General features: G+C 44.4%; 1 protein-coding gene across 1 annotated transcript in view; it reads right to left on the bottom strand.

Annotated features, from left to right (window-relative positions):
• Positions 1-7,291: 7,291 nt before the first annotated feature.
• The window catches only part of gpc1 (glypican 1), a 140,906-nt gene continuing 123,307 nt past the window's right edge, over positions 7,292-24,890 (bottom strand). The window contains exons 7-9 of the mRNA XM_033031525.1: positions 23,424-23,557; positions 14,502-14,677; positions 7,292-11,920 (exon numbers count right to left, since the gene is read on the bottom strand). Coding sequence (XP_032887416.1) covers positions 11,700-11,920; positions 14,502-14,677; positions 23,424-23,557 — 531 coding nt within the window. The 3' untranslated portion in view covers positions 7,292-11,699. The remainder of the gene's footprint in view (positions 11,921-14,501; positions 14,678-23,423; positions 23,558-24,890) is intronic.

Below are 24,890 nucleotides of genomic sequence, written 5' to 3'. Positions count from 1 at the left end.
CCCGCGCGGCTTGGAATGGCCGCGGGACTCTGCGAGCGCACGCCGGGGGCTCCAACACCAAGACCCGGTGTGCGGCCTTGCATCACCCGGCGTGGCTTTAATGGCCGCGGGACAATTGCCATCGCCAGCCGGGGGCTTTGACTTTGACTTTGACTCTGACATCGGGGGGGAGAGTGCAGTGGAGAGATAAGTTTTTTTGGCCTTCCATCACAGCAATGTGATGGATGTTTATGTAAATTATGTTGTGTCTTGGGTCTATTTGTTTGTAATGTATGGCTGCAGAAACCACATTTCGTTTGGACCTCAAGGGGTCCAAATGACAATAAATTGAATTGTATTGTATATTGATAGCGTTCCAGAAAAACCCACTCACACGCTGATTTAAATGGCCATTAATTTACAGGTACATTAATAATAATAATAATAATAATAATGGATGGGATTTATATAGCGCCTTTCTAATACTCAAGGCGCTTTACATCGCATTATTCATTCACTCCTCAGTCACACTCGGTGGTGGTAAGCTACTTCTGTAGCCACAGCTGCCCTGGGGCAGACTGACGGAAGCGTGGCTGCCAATCTGCGCCTACGGCCCCTCCGACCACCACCAATCACTCACACACATTCACACACAGGCAAAGGTGGGTGAAGTGTCTTGCCCAAGGACACAACGACAGTATGCACTCCAAGCGGGATTCGAACCGGCTACCTTCCGGTTGCCAGCCGAACACTTAGCCCATTGTGCCATCTGTCGTCATTAAATTCCTTCCATTTGGCCTATAAACCCATGACAATGAGATTAAAAAAATTATGTTATATTGTGAATTCTTGTGTGAATGTTATTTGGACACAGGCTATTTAAAAATGTTAATCTATTCTTAAGAAAATGGATAGATGTTTAGATCTAGTAATTGAATTTTGTTATTAGCTACACTTAGGTAACTAACTAATTATATGCTTTAATTTCAAGTCATCTAAGTAAGATTGTTTCATATTTGTCTCAGAATGCTTCAATCTATAATAACTGACAATTTATTTCAGTTCTCTTAATTTTTAAGAAAGTTATGGGTTTTTGACTGTTCTCGATCGCAGCTTTTGTGTTAAGTCAATGAAAAAGCAATAGGGAACCAGATGCTAATTTCCGAGTATGAAAATGGCCATAACTTTTTTAATACTGAAGATATGAAAGTGAATTGGGTGTCAAATTAAACTTCTTTTTATGCTTTATCTGATGGGATAAATTACAGACTTGATTTTTAAAATCTCAAAATTTAGTAACATTGCTACTGTGAGCCCCAGTTTCAATATGATTATATCCTTTCAAGGGTCGCACAGTAGCATAGCGGTAGAGTTGGTGCCTTACAGTGCCAGAGATCTGGGTTCAATCCTTATTACAGACCGGACCTAATTCGGTGCTGTCTGTATGGAGTTTGTACATTTTCCCTGTGTCATTTGTTTCTCCGGGTGCTCCATTTCCTCCCACATTCCAAAGACATGCAGGTTTATAGGTTAATTGGCTTCTGCAAATTGTCCCCAGTGTGTATGATAGAACTCGGGTAATTGTTGGTCAGCATGGATTCGGTGGGCTGAAGGGGCTGTTCCCGTGCAGTATCTAAACTATACTAAAAGGCCATTTCCTGAGATGTGATGCTTGAAACTCACAATCAATCACAATCGCAATAATACTTTATTAGCCAAGTACGTTTTGCAACATACGAGGATTTTCATTTGCCAAGTAAGTCATACAAATAAAAAGCAACTGAACACACAAAATACATTTTAACATTAACATCCACTGCAGTGACTTGTCCACATTCCTCAGTGTCTTGGAAGGCGAAAAAAATGTCTTCCCTTCAATGCTCTCCCGTAGTCGGGGGCTTCGAGCCTTACGTCGACAGGACGATCTTGACTCCCGTAGCCGGCATCGTGTCCTCCGCATCGGGGTGATCAGCTCCTGCATCGGGGGAATGTCAGCTCCTCTGCGCCAGCGATCGGACTCTGCATTGGAACTGCTCGAGCCTCTGCGTCATTGGAGCTCCCGGCTAGCCTCTCCCGAGACTGCGGGCCCTTGATGATAAGTCTGCGATCCGAGGAGGCCTCCAGCTCCATCGATGGTAGGCTGCAGAGTGACCGGAGATGCGATCCGGAACTGAATGCGAACTGAAAAAAAGTTTCCCCCTCCCCCCTCCCCCCACATGAACTCCAGACTCCCAGAACCATAAATTATAAGTTATTCAAATACACAACCTCCAGCCTCAAGAGGATAAAATCCTTAGTTTTCTTTGTTATCTTTAGTAATCTTTGTTATTTTTTCCAATTGTCCATTGTCTTTTAATACTAACCTATTAGAAAAGATACCGAACAAATGAAATGAATGTTTTCAATCATGGGAGAGACTGGAAGTTATGGGATAGTCACTGGTGGTGAATCGCAGGAATTTTCTGCCCTATAGTTTTGTAGAGGCTAGCTAATTTGGCGGCATTTAAAGAGGAAATAGCTACTTCTTTGAAAGATCAGGGAATTGAGGGCTGTGGGGAACTGGTACAGAAGAGGAGATGAGGCCTGCGGTAGATCAGCCATTGTCATATTAAATGATGGGTCAGTCTTGAGTGGACATGGGGTTCATTTCTGCTCCTATTTTCCTTATGTTCTATCATTCTTGTGACCAACTTACGTTTTTTTTTCTATCTCCTTTACCTTTGTAGTTACTTATGTCACTAGGTTATTGCTATCATGTGATATAGACACAAAAAGCTGGAGTAACTCAGCAGGACAGGCAGCATCTCTGGAGAGAAGAAATGGGTGGCGTTTCGGGTCAAGACCCTTCTTCAGACTGGTTAGAGATAAGGGGAAATAGGGATATAGTCGGTGATGTGGGGAGATAAAGAACAATGAATGAAAGATATGCAACAAAGTAACTAAGGGAACGGGCCATTTAAAAACTATTGATAGGGTGAAAATGAGAAGCTAGTGCGACTTTGTTGGGGGAGGGATAGAGAGAGAAGGAATGCCGGGGATACCAGAAGTGAGAGAAATCAATATTCATACCACTGGGCTGTAAGCTGCCCAAGAGAAATATGAGATGCTGTTCCTCCAATTTGCGTTTAGCCTCACTCTGACAATGGAGGAGACCGAGGAATGGGAAGGAGAATTAAAGTGTCCAGCAACTGGGAAATCAGGTTGGTTCACGCGGGCTGAGCGAAAGGTGTGCCGCGAAACGACCGCCCAATCTGCATTTGGCCTCGCTGATGTATAAAAGTCCACAAGAGTACAAGTGGCGACAACTCTAAGACACCTCCTCCTACTTATTCTTGGACCATGATCATACAGATGAGCACCAGGCCTTATTCTCAAACACTATTACTGATTTCATCACTTCTGGCTGCCTGCCTTCCACAGGATCCAACCTTATCATTTCCCAGCCCCGCACTGCCCGTTTTTACCTTCTCCCTAAAATCCACAAACACAGCTGGCCTGGCAGACCCATTGTTTCTGCCTGCTCCTGTCCCACGGAAATGATTTCCACGTACCTCGACTCCATACTATCTCCCCTGGTCCAATCTCTCCCGGCCTATGTCCAAGATACCTCATATGCCCTTCATCTCTTTAATGACTTCCGCTTTCCGAACCCTCATTCCCTCAACTTTACAATGGACGTTCAGTCACTCTACACCTCCATCCCCCACCAGGAAGGCCTTAAAACCCTCAGATTCTTCCTCGACGTCAGATCCATCCAATTAAAGCCTTCCTGGTGGGGGATGGAGGTGTAGAGTGACTGAACGTCCATTGTAAAGTTGAGGGAATGGGGGCTCGGAAAGCTGGTCCTTACCTTCAACAACTTCTGCTTTGACTCCTCTCACTTCCTCTCCTTTGACTCCTCCCACTTCCTCCAAGTCCAAGACGTAGCTATGGGCCCCAGTTTTGCCTGCCTCTTTGTTCAACAAACCCTGTTCCAGTTGCACACTGGCCCTATCCCCGAACTGTATCACCGTTATATTGATGACTGCACCGGTACTACCTCCTGCACCCATGCAGAACGGATGGACTTCATCAACTTCACCACCAATTTTCATCCTGCACTCAAATTCTCCGACACCTCCCTCCCCTTTCTTGATCTTAGTTTCCATCACTATTGACTGACGTCTATTACAAACCCACTGACTCGCACAACTAACTCGACTACACTTTTTCCCACACTACATCCTGCATAAACTCTATCCCCTACTCCCAATTCCTCCGTCTACACCGCATCTGTGCCCAAGATGAGGTGTTCCATACGAGAACATCTGAGATGTCGTCATTCTTTAGGGAACAGGGATTCCCCTCTCCCATCATAAATGAGGCCCTCACTCATGTCTCCTCACTATCCCGCAGCTCCGCCCTTGCTTCCCCTCCCAAGTCACGAGACGGATTCCCCCTGGTCCTTACCTTCCACTCCATCGGCGGTCGCGTGCAACATATAATCCTCCGAAATTTACGCCACCTCCACCACTAGCCGCATTTTCCCATCTTCAGGACTTTCCACCTTCCGCAGAGACCGTTCCCTCCGCAACTCCCTAGTTAACTCATCCCTTCCCACGCAAACCACCCCCTCCCCAGGTACCTTCCCCTGCAACCGCAGAAGATGCAACACCTGTCGCTATACCTCCTGCCTCGACTCTGTCCAGGGACCCAGATAGTCCTTTCAGGTTAGGCAGAGGTTCACTCGCACCTCCTCCAAATTCACCTACTATATCCGTTGTTCAAGATGTGGACTCTTATACATCGACGAGACCAAACGCAGACTGGGCCATCGTTTTGCGGCCCACCTTCGCTCAGCCCGCGTGAACCAACCTGATCTCCCGGTTGCTGGACTCTTTAATTCTCCTTCCCATTCCTACACATACCTTTCTGTCCTCGGTCTCCTCCATTGTCAGTGAGGCTAAATGCAAATTGGAGGAACAGCATCTCATATTTCTCTTGGGCAGCTTACAGCCCAGTGGTATGATTATTGATTTCTCTCACTTCAGGTAACCCCGGCATTCCCTCTCTCTCTATCTCTCCCCCACCCAAGTCACACAAGCTTCTCATTTTCACCCTACAATCAGCTTACAACGGTAGACAAAAGTGCTGGAGAAACTCAGCAGGTGCAGCAGCATCTATGGAGCGAAGGAAGTAGGCAACATTTCGGGCCGAAACCCTTCTTCAGTAAGTTTCTCCAGCACTTTTGTCTACCTTCGATTTTCCGGTATCTGCAGTTCCTTCTTAAACAATCAGCTTACAATGGCCTGTTTCCTTTATCATCGGTACTTTGTTGCATGTCTTTCTTTTATCGATCTTTATCTCTCCGCATCATCGTCTGTTTCTCGTTTCACTTATCCCTAAACAGTCTGAAGAAGGGTCTCGACCTGAAACATCACCCATTCCTTCTCTCCAAAGATGCTGCCTGTCCCGCTGTCTACCTTTGGTTTAAACCAGCATCTGCAGTTCCTTCCTACATATTGCTATCTTGTGGTTATTTCCTCCATCTAGTCATTGATAAATATAATGAACTGCTGAGGCTCTGCACTACAATCCTCATTTACGCCACATGTTACATCCTGCCAATGGATGTACATATATTATCCCTGGTTTCCGTTTCCCATTTTCTTATCCCTACTTCTCTCCCATCACAACTCTTTACCCTGTCAGCAAGGAGTCTCAACACCACATACTTTTACCTTAGCCAGCAGGCTTTCACTAATGCGACTTGTTGCATATGGAGACCTTCATGCTATTTTATCTGTGGGTGAAGTGGGAGTAAAGCTAAGAAACAAAGAAAGGTCTCTGCTGGAAACAGTTGCGCCAAATTGCAGCCATTCCCCCTTGGCCCAACCTTCATTGCCCAGTGACTACCCATACTTTCCCAGCTTGATAGGCAAGGGAGATGCAATAGTTTCATGAACTGGGGATGTAGGTGGGATATCGTTCTTGGTTTCCTGTATCTGCCTCCTGAGCATGTATACAATGAGGTCCTGCGCTGGAGCTCAGTTCCGATACTTGTGTGGTCAAATTGACTGGCTGCACTCAGTATTATTTGTAGTAAGGCAGCTCAGGCGGAAAGGGCAGTGAGATGGGCAGCAATGAATTCACCCTGACAATTGCAGTGACACAGTTGGTAGAGCTGCTACCCCATTGCTGCAGTGTTGTGTTGGATTCAATCCCGACTTTAGTTGGCGTCTGTCTGTGTGGAGTTCACTAGTTCTCTCTCTGACTCTGTGGGTTTCCTCGGATTGTCCAGTTCCGTCTCAGTGCTCAAAAATCGATGGATTAATTGCGCACTCAAAATTGTCCCCGGTGCATGGGTGAGTGGTGGAATCTGGGAGTAGTTGATGAGGATAAAATAGGATTAGTGTAAATGGGTCAGTGCAGACTTGGTGGGCTGAAGCGCCCGTTTCCCTGCGGTAACCCTCAATGGTGCCCATCTAAACCTAACAACCAAATGCCTGGTGGCAGGATGGGACCAGTCATCTGCGTGCCCACGTTCCCAGGGGCACGAGAGTTTGCAGTTTCTGTGGCTTCATGAGAAGAAATACCTCACGATATTTAAATCCCACCCCAGGTAACTGAGTGTGTAGTTGGGGATGTCCATTAATAGAGAATAGGTGCAGGAGTAGGCCATTCGGCCCTTCGAGCCAGCACCGCCATTCACTGTGATCATGGCTGATCATCCACAATCAGTACCCCATTCCTGCCTTCTCCCCATATCCCTTGACTCCGCTATCTTTAAGAGCTCTATCTAACTCTCTCTGGAAAGCATCTAGAGTACCGCATCAGTTCCGTATGAAAGGAGAGCTTGATTGTTGGAGCCACTGAGATTCTGATTTGTCTCTCAGGCATATGTAAATGCTTGCAGAAGACTGTTTCAAAGCATAACTTATAGAGTAGCACATTATAGATTCCAGGCCCAATGTCTTGGAGAACGTTTTTACCCAAGCCTGACCTATCGGCACTTCAGAGAAACAAGCATAAAGTGTGCGGCGGAAGGTTTTGGACAAGTATGTGGTATAGATATGGGTGGGTGGGAAAGTAAGCAGATGGGTAAAACCTGTTTCCTCCCTGTAGATTTTGTAAGACAGACCTGGACCTAACCTTTAGTCTTATCACAATCTTGTCATGTAATGGTCTGGGGAGTTTGCTGTGTTGACTGTTCCAGCTTCCTGAATTTTAATTGTGACCATACTTCAAAATAAGCTCATTGGTGGTGCCAAGTGTTTTGGGATATCCTGAAGTAGTGAAATGCAACTTTCAAACAAGTCAAGAACATCTGAGACAAAGACTCAAAATGTTCTTTTTATTTTCTCAAAAGCTTTGAAACCAAACATGTAGTAAACAGGTGACTATGTCCCTTTCTTTCTGTTAATTTTCTTCAGGCAACAGAATAAAGAAAGACTCAACAACACTGATTTCTGAAGAATCATAGTCTTGGAGGTTATTAACAATAAAATCCCCAATCAAACAATTAACAGTAAAATGAAAAAGAGACTACCATATTGACATTTAATACATTCCTTTTGATTTTTAAAAAAGACAAGAAAGATTTGAGGTGTTTCAACTGGTGGGAAGAAGCTTTTACCACCATCAAGACGATAAGGTGAGTAAGTCTGTAATGGGCAGGCTTGTGCTATTTACGCCAAAGATTGTCGACATGGTGAGTTCAGTGTATAGTAGGCTCACCACTCTCTATAAATAACAAAGTTGTGCCCAACCTTTTGGTAGGTTGGAGAAACAAGCTGCAAGAGTGGGATGGATGTTTCTGGACAAGTAGACGACACAGAGAGAGGTGAGCGACAATGTAAGCAGCTGGGTAAAATTTGATCCCACCTACATGTAGATCTTGTTAAGACAAACCTGATCACAATCCTTAGCATTTTCTCCACCTTTAATACATAAGTGGAAAATCTCAAGGGTTGGCTTCACACAAACTCTAGTAAGCCCTCTCTCGTGTGATAGTCATTGACCCCAGACGCAACAAAGCAACAGAAAGGGCCTCATTAGTACATTAAAGAGTCCAGGCCCTAGTCAGAAGAAACTTCCCCCCGCCACATTTCATCCCTGGAAACAACTAAAAATCCACACTGCTTCCCAGAATCAATTATCGAAAGAGAAATGCAATTTTCAGTTGAAATGCCCCATTAGGTCAGACGCTGCCTTTTTATAAAGATCACACTGTCACAACGCTTATGTTTCCTTTGGTAGTGCAAAGGACGCCTTATAACTAACTACCTTCTCCCATAAGGATTCTCCACTGATATCCACAAATGGCCAACAATTATGCATCGCATCACAAGAAGATGGACCTTTCAAGGCCAGTCTCATTATGTCTTGTGTTGCAACTGCATAAACCCTGAGCTGTTATTGGTACAAAACCAGAGAGAGTTATTGCAACTTAAAGGGAGAAGGGTTAGGAAGCAGGACATTTTATGTCTCATATTTTTAAGAAGTACATACTTGCTGTTGCTATAGTATGTCCACAAAAACGATTGCCGATACCTTCCCCCATATCAATAAATTCCTTTTATGTGGGATAACAGAACAGGCAAATATCCCCTTCTGCGTATCTTTCTCTGTCTACCCTTGAAGCCAGGCTCGAACTACAGTTCCATAATGAGGGATAAAGCTTGGAAAGTATTAAGGTAGGCTCTTTATTGCCAGACTATTTGATTGGATCTGGATTTGCAGCTCAGAAAGCAATGTGTTTCCTTTCCTCCATGCTGCATCTTAACTACCAGTTTATAGCAGTCAAAATGGTCAAAAAAGATTTTTCTCTTCCATCACATGAGATCTTTCTCCTCATTCACAAACTCCCCACTGTTGTCATCAAAAGATCCTTTTTTTTTAACTTAATAGATTTTACAAAAATTTACACCTGCAGTATTATAAAAAATCCTAAACCATTCATTCAAATATATTGAAAAGATTTAATCGCATGTGAGTCGCGTCTCTTGTTTCATGGTAGCAGCTAACCCTTTACTGTAGAAGGGTGAGCGAGTGAGAGAGAGCACAGGAACAAGGGAACAATTCAGAGAGAATGCGTGCAAGAGGGGGACAAAGAAGGAGGACATGTGAAAAAGATTTGGGGAGTGAGAGGGAAAAGTAAAAGACGGAGCACAAAGAGGTGGCAGCATGGGAGAGAGTGGAGATTATATATTAACAACAATGTATTTCGCAGGAAGTTTTACACAGTAGAGTTAAACATAACGACAAATAACAGAAGCTTTGTTCCAGTGAGAGACCACGGAGAAACATGGAGGAACAGGAGGTGGAAGGATAGATATGTGCACCAAGAAGACGGTCACTTTAAATTTTCTAGGTCCTCAAAATTAAAACCAGCTTGGGTTCTAATCACATTTTATTTTATAACCGAAAGTTAAGACAGTGCAAAAATTTATTAAAATATATACTTTTGAAAGAATTACAATCACCCGCTGGAATAATGGCAGTAAGTAAGTAAAATAGGAACTGATATAAAAACAGGAACCGCGTTATAACAGTCTTAAAAGGATGGGGATTTAAATCCTCAACTGCAAGGTTATTCCGAAGGATAATAAACCAACAAACAAGGTCTTGATAAATTAAATGCACTGAGGAGAGTTGTATGGTTCCTGCAGTGTTTGGAAACAGGAATCTTTGTAAATCTGTCAAAAGTCCTGACAGACAGCCTCTATTTTAAGCCGCTAACATATTTGACTTTGCTTTACCCTCTTACAGCTTTGAGGCTCCTTCTGGTGCTTTCTGCTGTGTCGTCGTGCTACGAAGAATAATTGCAGAAAAAATGTTTTGGAATTTTCTGCATTAATCAGCTCAACACAGCCAACGATTATTTTTTTTCCCGAACCAAGGTTTGTTTAATGGGGGTTGATATGCATTCACCTTCTGGTTATGATCGGTGAAACAAAGCAAACTGCACACAGGGGTTGAAGGTGTAACTTGGGTTACTGCTGGCACATTCAATCACTTCCATAGGAAACACCTTACAATGTTTCAAATTTTTAAAAAAAAGGAATTTTAAAAACGTTTACTTTTTGTTTAATAGAGGACAAGGGTAGGAAATTATTAAATTAAGCAGAAATCTGAAAACCTAAAATAATATTCGTTGGATATATATAAATAAGTTGGAAGATAGCATGCATTTTTGTGTCATCTTACAATTTAATTTATGTTGTGTGATTTTGTACTTTATTTTTCTCCCCCAGAAAAGCAGTCAAGCCTAAAAACAACATTGAGGACAAAGTTAATTCCTAGCATGAATAGGAAGCCGGGTAGTTTTTCGACATCTGGATCACAGGCACCTTCTTATAACTCCCCTGCCACTCACCGAGATATTCTGATTATGTTCAATTCGGTTAGTTTTTTCCCTTTCTTTATTTTTTGCAACTGTGGCAATTCTGGCCCAACATTTCCCACCATTCCAGCTCAGGTCACAGGGCTTTTACCTGCTGGCCACTGTCTTTTGGGTTCAAAGTGACACCCATATTTTAAAACACAACATTGCTACAACACTTCTACCACATAATGCACAATGGCAGGATCAATTCTAAGAACCATTCGATTTTGCCACCATAACCCCCCCCCCTCCCCCCCCCACCCCCCACCTCACACAAAGCCCACACCCACATATTGGCCACATTCTTTCACAAAGCTGAAGATTCAGAAAACAGCAAGTACAGGAACTTTTTTTACTTATTCTCCTGGGCAATGTCTAATGTTTGAATAGCTGCCTCCATGTCAACTTGAAGTTGGGCCTTTTGCAAGTGTGTGCTTATATCCTTACTTATTTATTAAAAAAACATCTTCTCTGCCTATTCGATCTTTCTGATAACCCATCGAAAGAAAGCCCAGTGTAAACAATTTGCATGTGTGGGTTCCTGCAAAAGACAAATGCTTGACTCCCAGAGAACATAACCTCCCAAACTCCCGGCCACTAACCACCCCCCCCCCCCCCCTCCCCCCTCCTTAATTATGCATTCTCTCCCAACTTGACAGTGTTAAAACTACACAAGTAGTATCAATTATTCCTGACCCTTTGGGAATCGTCAACAACCATTTTGCTTTCATATCTCACAAACGTTTATACCAATGCTCCACATACTATCAGCTAAAAAGAAATGGATGGCCTTGTTATTGGGAAAGGAAATCCAAGGAGAGTTCTTGGTTATCTATAATGATGTGATTTATTTGCAACTATAGGGTTAATACCCAAAATGACATCCTCGGTGGCTGTTCATACAGTCAATGTATCTGATAATACTTTGTTGGGATGTTTATTTTCAAGTCAAGAAGTTCTGTGTCATAATTAGGATATTTTTATTTCTCGTCTCTCGATGCTTGGAAAACACTTGGCCTCCCCTCAGAGGGAGCCTGTGTGTGTACGTGTGCTGCACTGTCGACAGGTGATCGGAGCAACTGGATGTCCCAAGCTGGAAAAAAAATCAGGCTTGAAGAGTACAAGACCCTTCTCAAACCGCTCAGAGCAAACTCCCCTCCCCAAGCCTTTCAAAGATTCAAAAGTGTATTCACCTCCAGCACTGCCAGAATTTACAAATAGCCAAAAGATTTTTTTTTATGTTGCAAAGTTAAACAAAACTCTTGTCCATTTGGCAAAGATTTTGCCTCAGTCTCTCTCTCTCCCCCTCTCTCTTTCTCTCTCTCTCACCCTCTCTCAAGCCCTGTGAAAGATTCTACCGACAGAAATATAGCAGGGCGATGGCCAAGGATAACAAGTGGAAGAAGCCGGCTGAGTGTCGCAGTGCCTCACTCCCGTTTCCGGCTTTGGTTTTCTCGCTCTGTTCCGGGATGGCATAGACAACGGGAGACCTTGTCGCCACGTTGAAGGACCTTCTCCGACCGCAGCCATTCTCCGAACAGGCGTCGCCGCTTCCAGATCCACTGCTGTCGTCACCTGGGGGCAAGACAATGGCGTCAATGAAGGAGGGCATCAGTTCAGGCTTTGGAGTCATAGAGTACAGAATCAGGTCCTTCAGTCCACCGAGTCAATGCTGACCCTCAAGCCCCCCCCAACCCCCCACTTACACTGATCCTACAATAATCACTTTTTTATTTTCCGCACATTCTCATCATCACCCCTCAGATTCTACCATCTACCTACACAACAGGGGCAATTTACAGTGGCCCATTAAACTACCAATCTGCACGTCTTTGGGTGTGGAAGGGATCGGAGTACCTGGAGGAGACCTATGTGGTCACAGGGAGAATATGCAAACTCTACACAGACAGCAGCAGAGGAACACAAAGGGTTTTAGCCTCTGTACTTGCCCATTCCAACATATTCTTTGCTTGATTCCCACATTTTTTGGACTTGACAACTCGGAAACAGGTCCTTTGGCCCACCGACTCCGCACTGATCAGCACACTAGCATATTCCTCACACTTGGGGCAATTTACAATTTTATCGACACCAATTAACCTACAAACCTGTACGTCTTTGGGACGGAAGTGAAAGGAAGCCGCACACGTGTGTGAAAGGAAGCCGCACACACAGCACCCGCTGTCAGGATTGAATCTGGGTCTCTGGTGCTGTAAGGCAGCAACTCTAGTGCTGTGCCACTGTGCCACCCATTCTAGTCTCCAGAATTAAGACAGTTCAAATCTTTGGACCCAAAACTCACAACAAGCCCAGTTCCCTGTCACCTGCAATGGCTACTGGTTAGGCCTCAACATTATTTTGGGGATGACTCTCAAATCTCAGAGCATTTGGGCAAAGGAATAAAGGTCAGGTAAGGTACAATAAGTGATGATGAACATGGTCTGCTGTTTGGGATGTAATGAAAGACACAGCAGGGAATCAGGCCACGCAGACCATCGCTCACCCGTTCACACTAGTTCCCACTATGTTATCCCACTTTTACATTCACTTACTAGGGGCAATTTACAGATGCCAATTAACCTACAAACCCACATGTTGTTTGGAATGTGGGAAGAAACCGGGGCACCTGGAGGAAACCCACGTGGGCACAGGTAGAATGTCCAAACTTCATACAGACAGCATCCGAGGCCAGGTTCGAACCCGGGTTCTGAACATTGGTACTGTGGGCAGTGGCTCCACCATCTGCATTGTGACACCCTCGAGAGATGAATAATGTTTTTTGTAAAACACAGGTAATCTGCCATCCTCTGAACTTCGGGCGGGTTGGCAGCTATTCTGGACCATTTTGATGAAGAAAATGGAATTGTGACAATTGACCTCAAGTGGCCTTGCAAAATTGAAGCCAAGGGGAAATAATGTAATCAAATATGCAGAAGAGGGGAGAAATATTAGATAATGAGAAAAGGGCAAAATAAGAATAGAATGCAGAGGGAAAGGGAAAAGGGCAGAAGGAAGGAAATGAGAGAGAAAAATGAAGTGAATTAAATGAGGAATAGCAGGGAGAGAGGCAATGGAGGAGGGAGTGTAAAGGGATAATAATGGAAAGAGAAGATTAAATACGGAAGAGAACACCAACCCGTAAAACATCACGGGAGCTTCTGAGGGATCGAGCAACTAAATGAGCCTCTTTAATAGAAAATTGTTCAGAAAGATGAGAGTGACCATTTCTGGTGAGTTAACATTTGCCAAAACACAGAAACAGGTGTCGCAAAGGAAAATCATCACAATATCAGGATGCCCTTGCTTTAAGAAATTGCATTTGTAGTTTTCTCCCTGTTCAAAACGCCAGAAGCTAACTCAAGCATTCACACAGAGAGCAGCTGCAGCCTGCAGCTGGCATCTCATTTGCCCAATGTCCACTGGGAAACAGTGTGGCTATCGTGTAGATGAGGGAAAACAGGGATGGAGGGAGGAGGGGCAGTGTGCTTGAAAATTGAGAGTGAAAAGAATGGAGAAAGAGGGGTAACATCATGAGGGACGGGATAACCTTGACTGAGCACTTCCTGCTGTGGGAAACTGGACTGAGCATTTTCTGCTGCTATTAAACCCAGTGAGTTTCCTTGTCACATTGATGCCATCAGCAGCAGACATGTTGACAGAAAATTGGAACAGGAGGTCAGAAGTAATTACAGCTGCTGTTAACTTGCAGTTGAACAAGGAGTAAAGGATGGAAAAAGTCAGAAACAAAATCAGAAAACGCTGGAAAATTCAGCACGTCAGACAGAGTCTGAGGAAAGAGAAACTGAAGAAAAAGAAACAGTCAATTTTTCTGGTCTGGGACAGATCTTAAGAGCAGAGTGAAGACCCCAAAGCTTTCTCTTCCCACAGATGCTGCCGTACTTGCTGCGTTTTACCAGGATTTTTTTTTGTTTTACTTTCAGGGTTCCCGCAACGGCGTTTTTTTGGTTATATTTTCATTTACGCAGAAGGTTGCGAATTAATTCCCTTCAATGGGAAACAGCGGGAGCACGAATTTTGTTTGCACGATTCATGCATTAAAAAGGAGGTGCAGCAGGCAACCGCCATTCACATGAGTGCGCCAAGATGCATGCACTGGAATCAAACATCACAGACGTATTACACGGCTGGTACTCACTGGTGTCCTGGAAATCCACATCATTGCCATTGTATGCATTCCGCAGCCGATTGGTCATTATTCGCAACTGCATGATCTGCTGCCGAATGGTCATGTCCGGTTTTGTGATGTCCACCTCGACCTCTGGATTATTTATCTGACTGGCCAATCCATCTGCCATGACCTCTGGGAGGTACCTGCCATGAGAGATCATAGAGTGGTTAGTTATTACTCTAGTAAAGGCAATGCAGCAGCCTGGCAGGTGGCCAGGGTGGCTCTATTTACTTGCATTCAAAGACCAATTACATGACATTAGCCATAAGGAGACGTTGGATAAACTTGGGATTATTTCCTCTGGAGAATCAGAGCCTGAGGGAGACTTGAAGTTTCTAAAATTATATGAGCGTAGATAGGGTAGACAGTCAGAGGCTTTATTCCGGGATTTCAACTTTAAATACTAGAGGAAATAACGTTTTAGATCAGAGGGGGAAAGTTGAAAGGGGGATATGCGGGGCAACTTATTTTACACAGTGAGTGGTAAACGCCTGGAAAACACTGCCAGGGGAGGTAGTGCAGTCAAGAAAAGAAGCTTTTAGATAGATATATGGATATGCAGGGATGGAGGGATTGGAAGAAGGTACAAGCAAAAGGGAATGGTTTTATTTGGCATCATCATTGTGGGCCAAAGGGCCTGTTCCTGTGGTGTTCTATGCTCTGTGTTCATCCAAAGATCAGGATCTCATTGTCTGTAAGGATGGTGGAAACAAAAACTATCATCACTTTTTAAAATGCACTCAAATGACCATGATAAGCCATGACAGGTAAGCCCACAGTGCTGGGTAATAGGAGCATCTCACATAGCTCATATTTCAGGCAGTATGGACTGGACAGGCTGAATGGACACCCTTTAAGTGGTGTATGTTTCTATAATTCCACATTTCACTTTAGGTGGTGAGGGGAGAGGATGGGAGAGCAATCCCTGTCAGTTTCATGTCTGACAGCTCCAAATATAATGATTTGATATAAAAGGTTGGATAATATCATTCACTATCTCCAGGAACAGTCTGAGGGTATTTTCAAGCATTTAGGGAACACTTATGATAAAGTACACATTCAGCAGCCAAATGTCCTGCTTGTTAAATATAGGTCCACAGAGGAGCAGGTGCTGTTTAATGCAATCCCTTCCTGCCTACTCTTACAGAGGAAATTAATATGGACACTACAATTTGTACCAACTCCCCCTTGTTGAATTAGGATAGTAAAGAATCTATCAGGGTCAATACCGAATAACCCTGATGCTAAGTGCTACACAGACACAGGGTCAGCAGAAGTACTGTTACTTGCGATGCCTTACATGGTCAAACAGCTAACATTTAACATCAATCCACAGTTGCACGTTCACATGTCCTGTTGCTATCAGGTTTTTCCCCCCCCCCCCCCCCCTCGGCCTGCAACCCCTAATCTAGTCTCAGAAAATGTGACGATACCTTCAGCCAAGTAAACACACACAGCAGGGGCCCAGGCACTGTGCTGCCATCCACTCCCGTTCAGTGCCTAACTAGGAATATATAGTGCACTGAGTTAACAAGACACTGTCCCACAACAAAAATTAGATCAGCAACATCAGAAACTTGGCTTTGAGTGAAACTTCGGAACTTCACACAAACACAAAGCCACACCACAAAACTAAGAACGTGAAGTTAAGGTTCATGTACACACACACTCTTCCTCACTTGCATACACTCCATTTTCTGCATTAACCAGCATCTATGTGGAAGCGGTTGGCGCAGTGGTAATGTTGCTGCCTTAGAGCAGCAGAGGCCCAGCTGCAAACCTGATCATGGATGCTGTCTGTAAGGAGTTTGTACGTTCTCCCCGTGACCGCATGGGTTTTCTCTGAGTGCTCTGGTTTCCTCCCACATTCCAAAGACGTACAGGTTTGTAGGTTAATTGGCTTTGGCAAATATTGTAGATTTGTAGGATAGTGCCAGTGTAGGATAGTGCTAGTGTAGGGAGTGATTGCTGGTTGGGGCGGACTCGGTTGTCTGAAGGGCCTGTTTCTGGGCCGTATCTCTAAAGTCTAAGACGGTACATGAGCAGTGGTGTACGTTTAAGGGTATACTGTATAACCTTCAAGAAAAATTTATTCCTATGAAGAAAAAAAGGGGTAAGGGGAAGAACAGTCAGCCATGGCTCAGTAAAACTATAAAGGATAGTATTCGGCTGAAGGCAAGGGCATATAAGGTAGCCAGAGATAGTGGGAGGGTAGAGGATTGGGAAGCATTTAAAGGTCAGCAAAAAATAACTAAGAGATTAATTAAGACGGGGAAAATAGACTATGAAAGGAATTTAGCGAACAACATAAAAACTAATAGTAAGAGTTTTTATAGCTATATAAAAAGAAAAAGGGTGGCTAAGGTGAACGTTGGTCCATTGGAGGGTGAGACTGGAGAGTTGTTGGTGGGGAACATGGAAATGGCAAAGGCATTAAACGAGTATTTTGTATCAGTCTTCACCATAGAAGACACAAAAAATATTCCAACGCTGGATAAACAGGGGGCGGTAGGAATGGAGGAGCTAAATACTATTAAGATCACCAAGGAGGTGGTATTAGGGAAATTAATGAGACTGAAGGAGGATAAATCCCCTGGGCCTGATGGATTACATCCAAGGGTCTTGAGGGAGATAGCGGTGGGGATTGTGGATGCATTGGTGATAATTTTCCAAAACTCCCTGGAGGCAGGAACGGTCCCAGTGGATTGGAAAATGGCCAATGTAACACCTATATTTAAAAAAGGAAGTAAACAGAAGGCGGGTAACTATAGACCGGTTAGTCTAACATCGGTGGTGGGTAAAATGTTAGAGACAATTATTAAAGAAACACTAACGGGGCACTTGGATAAACATGACTTCATCGGACAGAACCAGCATGGTTTTGTGAAGGGGAAGTCCTGTTTAACGAATCTGCTCGAATTCTTTGAGGAAGTAACAACCCGGGTGGATAAAGGGGAACCGGTGGATGTGGTATACTTGGACTTCCAAAAGGCTTTTGACAAGGTGCCACATAAGAGACTATTGCTAAAAATAAAAAATTATGGGATTGGGGGTAATATATTAGCATGGGTAGAGGATTGGCTAACAAATAGGAAGCAGAGAGTGGGGATAAATGGTTCATACTCGGGATGGCAACCGGTAACTAGCGGGGTTCCGCAAGGGTCGGTGCTGGGACCCCAGTTGTTCACAATTTATATAAATGATTTGGAGGAGGGAACCAAGTGTAATATATCAAAATTTGCGGACGATACAAAAATGGGAGGAAAAGTAGGGGATGAGGAGGATAGGAAGAGTCTGCAAAAGGATATAGATAAGCTAGGTGAGTGGGCAACAACTTGGCAGATGAAATTTAATACTAATAAATGTGAAGTCATTCACTTTGGGAAAAAAAATGATAGGGCAAGTTATTTTCTAAATGAGGAGGAGCTGCGTTGTAATGCAACGCAAAGGGATCTAGGGGTATTAGTACATGAATCACTAAAAGTTAGTATGCAGGTGCAGCAAGCAATCAGGAAGGCCAATGGAGTTTTGGCCTTTATTGCTAGGGGGATTGAGTATAAAAACACGGAGGTCTTGCTGCAGCTGTACACAGTATTAGTGAGACCACATTTGGAATACTGTGTACAGTTCTGGGGTCCATACTTAAGAAAGGATGTACTAGCCCTGGAGGCAGTGCAGCGAAGGTTTACAAGATTAATTCCTGCAATGAGGGGATTGACATATGAGGAAAGGTTAAGTAGGCTGGAACTCTACTCTTTGGAGTTTAGAAGAATGAGAGGCGATCTCATTGAAACATATAAGATCGTGAGGGGCCTTGATCGGGTGGATGCACCGAGGATGTTCCCAATGATCGGGGAAACTAGAACTAGGGGACATAGTTGCAGAATAAGGGGGGGCTCTTTTAAAACTGAGATGAGGAAGAACTTCTTCACCCAGAGGGTGGTTAATTTATGGAATTCACTGCCCCAGGGAGCAGTGGAAGCAGAAACTTTAAATATATTTAAGACTAAAATAGATGGTTTTTTAGCTGCCAAGGGGATAAGGGGCTACGGGGAGAGGGCAGGGATATGGACCTAGGTATGGTTAGTATAGTAAGACCTGAGTGATCTCCTGGACAAGTGTCGATCGCCTGGATTGGGGTCGGAGAGGAATTTCCCGGATTTTTTTCCCGAATTGGACCTGGGTTTTTATCCGGTTTTTTGCCTCCCCCAGGAGATCGCGAGGTTCTTGGGGTGGAGAGGGGTGATAGCGGTATAAAGGGGAGGGTAGTGTCTTGTGTTCTGTGTCTTGTGTCTACTGTTTGTGGGTAAGTGTGTCTGTTTAGTGTTCAGCCATGAGCGAATGGCGGTGCGGGCTCGACGGACCTGGTGGTCTACTCTCGCACCTACTTTCTATGTTTCTATGTTTCTACTGGAACGGTGGCAGTCATGCTGAAGGTGCTCCTGCAGTGCTGCTGGGCAGAGAGTTTCAGGATTTGGATCTAACAACGATGAAGGATTGGCAATGTATTTCAATGTCAGGATGGTGTGCAACTTGGAGAGGAGCCCATAGATGGTGGTGCCCCTGTACACCTGCCACCTTATCCTTCTTGGTAGGAGTGAACGTAGGTTGCAGAGGTGTTGCGAGAGTAACCTGTGCAAGTAAATTAAGTGCATTTTGCTACCAGCTCGCATAAATGCTCGTACATGCACAACTTCCCACACATACATCAGTTTTTCACATGCATCGCTGAACCTGGGTGTTTACATTACTGTATGAAACACATTATCTAGTCACCCGATAAAATCAGGCACTGCACTTGAGCAGAATAATGCATGTTGCAGTCCAGGGACGGAATGTAAATCTCCGAATGGATAAGTACCACCACTGTTGAGATATAGATCGTGCAATCGAATATAGTACTTAATAGCTCTGAGCCCCCTCCCAGCCTCCTGCCTCTGGATTTCAGTCAATAAGATTTTTAATTGAAAATCCACTCAAACAATAAATTTCTATTATATGTTGTAAAAAGATATAAAACATCTTATTACTTAAAGCTGCAATATTCCTTTGGGTAATTTCTCAGGGCAATAATCAATGGAAAAAAAAAAGCCTCAGATTGGATGAATGGAAAGTATTCATCGCTCCCTAACAAGGTCAGCATTGCACATTTGATCAATTCGCAGGGGTGCTTTGTGTCATGTGATGCCAGGCTGGATTCTACCATTGAACATCACCCAGTTCATCACCAGGAGTGCTGGGGACTTTGCAAAAGACGGCTTTTCATCTTATGTCCAGACTCAATTGAGAGGGACAACTCACACATGCACAGCATATTTTCTGCTACTCATGGGCCCAAGGATGTGGGAAAGCTGCCATCCAGCGTCAAAGTAAGTGCCTTTCAAAAAGGGAAGCACAATGGCCCAGCTGGGAGAACCACAGCTTCTTGGCACCAATGACCCAGGTTCAACTCAGACTGCCGGTGGTGGGGTTTGCATATTTACCTGTGACCATGAGAGCTCCCCCCCCCCCACCCCCCCCCCCCCCCCCCGTGCTCTGGTTTCCTTCCCTATCCCAAAGACACGTGTGTTGGTATATTAACCGGGTCTCTAGCATGTAGTGAGCGGTAGTATCCTGGAGGAGTTGTCGGAAGGTGGGGAGAATAAAATGTTATCAGTATTGGATTAGTGTAGAAGAAGGGTGCTTGATGATTGGTATGGGCTTGGTAGGCCGAGTGGCCTTTTTCTGAGCTGCATGGGACAATGAACTCTGAATCACTCTGACAATCCCAGCAAGGGTTAGTCCAGTCAACTTGCAACAACACAAACTGAGGCTTTGCAGCTTGGGACAATGCCCTTCACTCAGCAATGCCCTTCAGGCGGGAATGGACAGAGGACGTTTTGGGTTGGGACCTTTCTTTAGAGAGATGGAGAAGGGCGGTGAAAGTTGGAAAAGAGAGGCTAGGGTGGGCAAAGCCCGGCCAGTGATGTGAATGTAGGTGAGTGGTGTCGGGGTGAGGGGTAGTTGGTGGTGGTGATAGGCAGATAGGTGGAGTAAGTGACAATGGTTGGAGATGAAAAGGAGACTAAAGGGTGTCAGATAAGGAAAGATGATGCAGAGTTAAATGTCAAGGTGAGGGGAGGGTTTGTGGGTGAAAGGAAACAGTAGGGAGGGGAAATAGGGATGAATAAAATAGAAATATGGCACGAGGAGATGGGAGAGGAGCATGCACAGGAGTGGAAAGAAGCAAGGTCACTGGGGTGATGGGTGATAGTGGGAGAAATGTATGAGGATCATGATTGTGTGGGGTGGGGGGGGGGGCGGGGGGGGGGGCACAAGAAAGGTACTTAAATTGGGAGAATTCAATGTTCATACCATTAGGTTGTTAGCTCCCCAAGCGGTTTATGAGGTGTTGCTCTTCTGGTTTGCATGACACCTCACTGTGAAAATGGAGGAGGCCAAGGTCAGAAAGGTTGGTGTGGGTCCCGACCGTAACGTTATCTGTCCAGTCACTCCAGAGACATTGCCTGACCCACTGAGTTCTTCCACACTTTTGGTTTTTGATCAAGATTCCAGCATTTGCAATTTCTTGTGTCCCCAAATAATTAATGATGCATTTGAGTCCTATCTGATGAAGGGTCTCCAAGCTGAAATGCTAACTTTTCCCCCAAACGCTTTCTGACCTGTCTCTGGCATCTGATTTTATTTCACATTTCCAGCACTTGCATTTTTTGTTTGATTTTCAAAGGTCTTATATGCCCGGTAGTGTCCTACATATTAGTAGGGCCAGAAGGAGCAGCAAGGTGCACGGGAAAAAGAAACAACTCTATGGAGCTCCTGTCAGGGGCCACGGCAGCTATTCCCACTCAGGGAATAATAACGCAAGAAAAAATTACGTGCGAAATGATTTCTGCAAAAACATATTTCATACACCATGTCATATTTTACTGAGCCATACAATTGAAATGCAAATCTCAGTGTCCCTCCCCCACCCAGTTTCAATCTGAATATGAAACCATGAAGGTGTGGATATTCTCCGGGTGCTCTAGTTTCCTCCCACACCAAAGACGTACTGGTTTGTAGGTTAATTGACTTTGGTAAAGTTGTAAATTGTCCCTAATGTGTAGGACAGTGCAATCGGTGTGGCAAAGGGCTTGTTAACATGATGTATCTCTCGTCTAAAATTAAAGTCTAAATATAGAAATTGCCAGATATACCCAGCAGGCCAGGCAGCACCTGAGCACCAAGTCCACAGTAACCATTGATCTCTGTACACTAGCACTATCCTACACACTAGGGAGATTTACAATCTTTAACAAAGCCAATTAAACTACAAACCTGTACTTCTTTGGACCTTGGGCTAAAATCAGAGATCGCAGAGAAAACCCATGCGGTCTTGGGGAGAACGTACAAACTCTGCAGAGACAGCGCCTGTAGTCATGATCGATCCAGGTCTCTGAACTGGCAGCAACTCTACCTCTACACCTCCATACCACCCTAATCTATGGTGGGAAAGAGACAGTCGAGACCCTTCGCTCCAAAAATGTTCCCTCCTTTCCAATGCCAAAGCATAGTATATGCCCTCCTTTGCTCAATGAAACGGGAAACAATCCCAATGGGGGGTCACATGAGCTGCCAATCTGCCAGGGGGTATTTGTTGTCACGTTTCCACGTGCTAAGTGCTACACAATAACCCATACAGTCCTCCCAAGTTTGATTAAACATCTGTTCTTCCTCAGTGCTAATTGCCTCTCCCAATATACACAATTCCCCCTCAAGGCCTATTGATTTAGTCAGGCATCAAGTGCAGGAGAGTTGATTCAGCCCAAGCATGAAATGAACTGCTAAAAGCAAAAAATAACTTGAATGTTGATTGATCAGAGCATTGATTCTCAACCCCATGAACAGCCTTTATCTCTGCTCCCATCTGGGAATTACTCATTAAAATTTGAGAGTATCAAACACCGGCCAACTTTGCAGTCGCTGGGGATCACTTTGGGGAGGATTCACAGCATTGATTGTAATAGTTGAAAGGCAGGGAAATGAAGCTGAAGTCCATGCCAGCCATGATCTAATCAACTGAGCATTCTCAGGGTTCACAGGAACATAGATTGTGTTTAGTCTCAAAACTGATAAACGGAACAGGAATTTGGTAAATGCATGTCTACATTCACCTCAACGGTTAAAACCACAAACAGCAGTTGGAGCTGTCTATCCGTCTCCACCAAATAGAAAAGCTATTCAGAACAATTAGCCTCCATTTTTGAACCTCTGCCTTCCCGCACCATCCACATACATCTTCATCTGAAAATCCACCTGTCTCCACCATGAAAGAACTGAGTGAGCACCCACAGTTCTTGGGGTACAGAAATGCACAGATTTACAACTGTTAAGTGCATGGATTTCTCTTCATCTCAGTTCATTCAGGACTATCATTAATCCGTGACTCACATGTTCTTGAGGCACTAAACAGGGATTTGACATTGTCATAGCCCTTCTGAATTTTACATAATATTATCAAGATCCTGTTAAATTCAGATTCCTCTAAAATCTGTGCGATTCCCAGGATTCAGTCTGTTGCTCGTTTCCTCTCTCAATGGTAGGTTAATTGACCACTGAAATTTGCCCCGTAAGTAAGTGTGTAAGTGAGTGGGACAATCGGGGAAAACGGGATGGGAATGTGGTGGGAATAAAATGGGATTGGTGAAATTGGATGTTTGGTGGCCATGGTGGGCTGAATGATCTGCTTCCATCCTGCCTGACGTTATGGCTGCCATATCAAAATGCTCCCTCTGCTCCTTTCCCAATTAAGAATCAGGCCCAATGTTCCAAGCTGCACGATGTGCTTTACGGCAGACAAAGAGGTTGGTTCCCCTTTCTCCTCCTACTACTCCAAGAGCAGCCTCTTACCTCCCTCTGCTCTGTCCGTTCCAGCACCTGTCCTCGTTAGCTGACCCTGCAGTCACCTTCTCGTTGCACAGGACACTTGGCAAGTTGACCCACAGCTCTCTGACGTCTCGCAACTTCATCTTGACTTCGGTGACCTGAAAAGATGCCAGTCGTTACAATAGCGTTTTAGACTTTAGTGGTGCAGCGCAGAAACAGGGCAGTCAGCTCACCGAGTTTGTGCCAACCAGTGATCATTCTGTACACTAACATTATCCCACACACTAGGAACAATTTATAATTTTTACCGAAGCCAATTCACCTATAAACCTGTATGCACCCGGAGAAAATCAACAGGGAGAATGTACAAACCCCGTACAGACAGTACCCATAGTCAAGATCGAACCCGGGTCTCTGGCGCTGCAAGGCAGCAACTCTCCCACAAAGCCATTGTGCTGCCCAATGCATCAAACTCAGTCCTCACCTCCCTGACCTTCGAACCCCAATGTCAAACACTCTACCTCTTTATCAGAATACATGTTGGTTGGGGCCTGGCCAAGATGACCATTCACTAGACCAGGCAGTGGGCTGACACGGGCTCTGCCCAAACCTACTGCCATTCCCTTTCCCAAGGACACATCTGTGCCTGGGGTCCCTGGATTCAGAGCCTGCAGTGTTCACTGACTCTTTGGGAATGTTGGAGGTTGCTGTGGCTTGTACAACGATGACAATGATTTAATTTGATGCACATTTTGTAAATGCTGAATTGACAATTACTTGAATATAATAAATACATTAATGAATCATCCTTGAAAAACTACATACTGGCAAATTATTGTAGATTTTTATTTTCAGTCAACATCAAAGATTACAGCAATGTAACCATTGGGCAAGCATATGTTCCCTTTATGCCAAGCATGTCTACATGATCCAATGAGCATGAGCAGAGTGGTGGGAATTGTTGGAGGCATGCAGTGTGGAAATATATCTATATATTTTTGTAATAAGTTAATGTAACGTGGCACTAGGAGTGAAGAGGCCTCCCAGAATAAGCCCACAACTGCAGCTAGTGCTACATCACCACTTGCATTGGAGCACAAAGGCTTATCTCAGCTACAGAACACCATGGACCACCACATGCACTATCGTGGCTTTTTTTTTTCTAATTGTGTTCAGCACATTTTTTCTTGCATATACTTTTTTTATGGCAGTATTAAGTATGATTTATATATAATTTATGCGTTTCCGCGTTTGTCCGAGTCTTTGATGCTGCGCGGGTAAGATTTTCATTGTACGTGTACCTCACTGTACTTATGTGCGTGACAATAAACTTAGACTTGCACGTGACTGGATACTTAATCACATACCCTTTGTCTCATGGTTAGGAGCAGTGATGGTTTCAGGGAACTAACATACCACATGTCCACACTTTTGACTGCTTCCCTTTTCACTATGATTGTGATCTGATGACCACTTCTCCACTGGTGGTTG

The sequence above is a fragment of the Amblyraja radiata genome, chromosome 13, assembly GCF_010909765.2.
Source record: "Amblyraja radiata isolate CabotCenter1 chromosome 13, sAmbRad1.1.pri, whole genome shotgun sequence".
NCBI classification, from domain to species: Eukaryota; Metazoa; Chordata; class Chondrichthyes; order Rajiformes; family Rajidae; genus Amblyraja; species Amblyraja radiata.
This window is presented reverse-complemented; position numbering and strand designations above follow the sequence as displayed.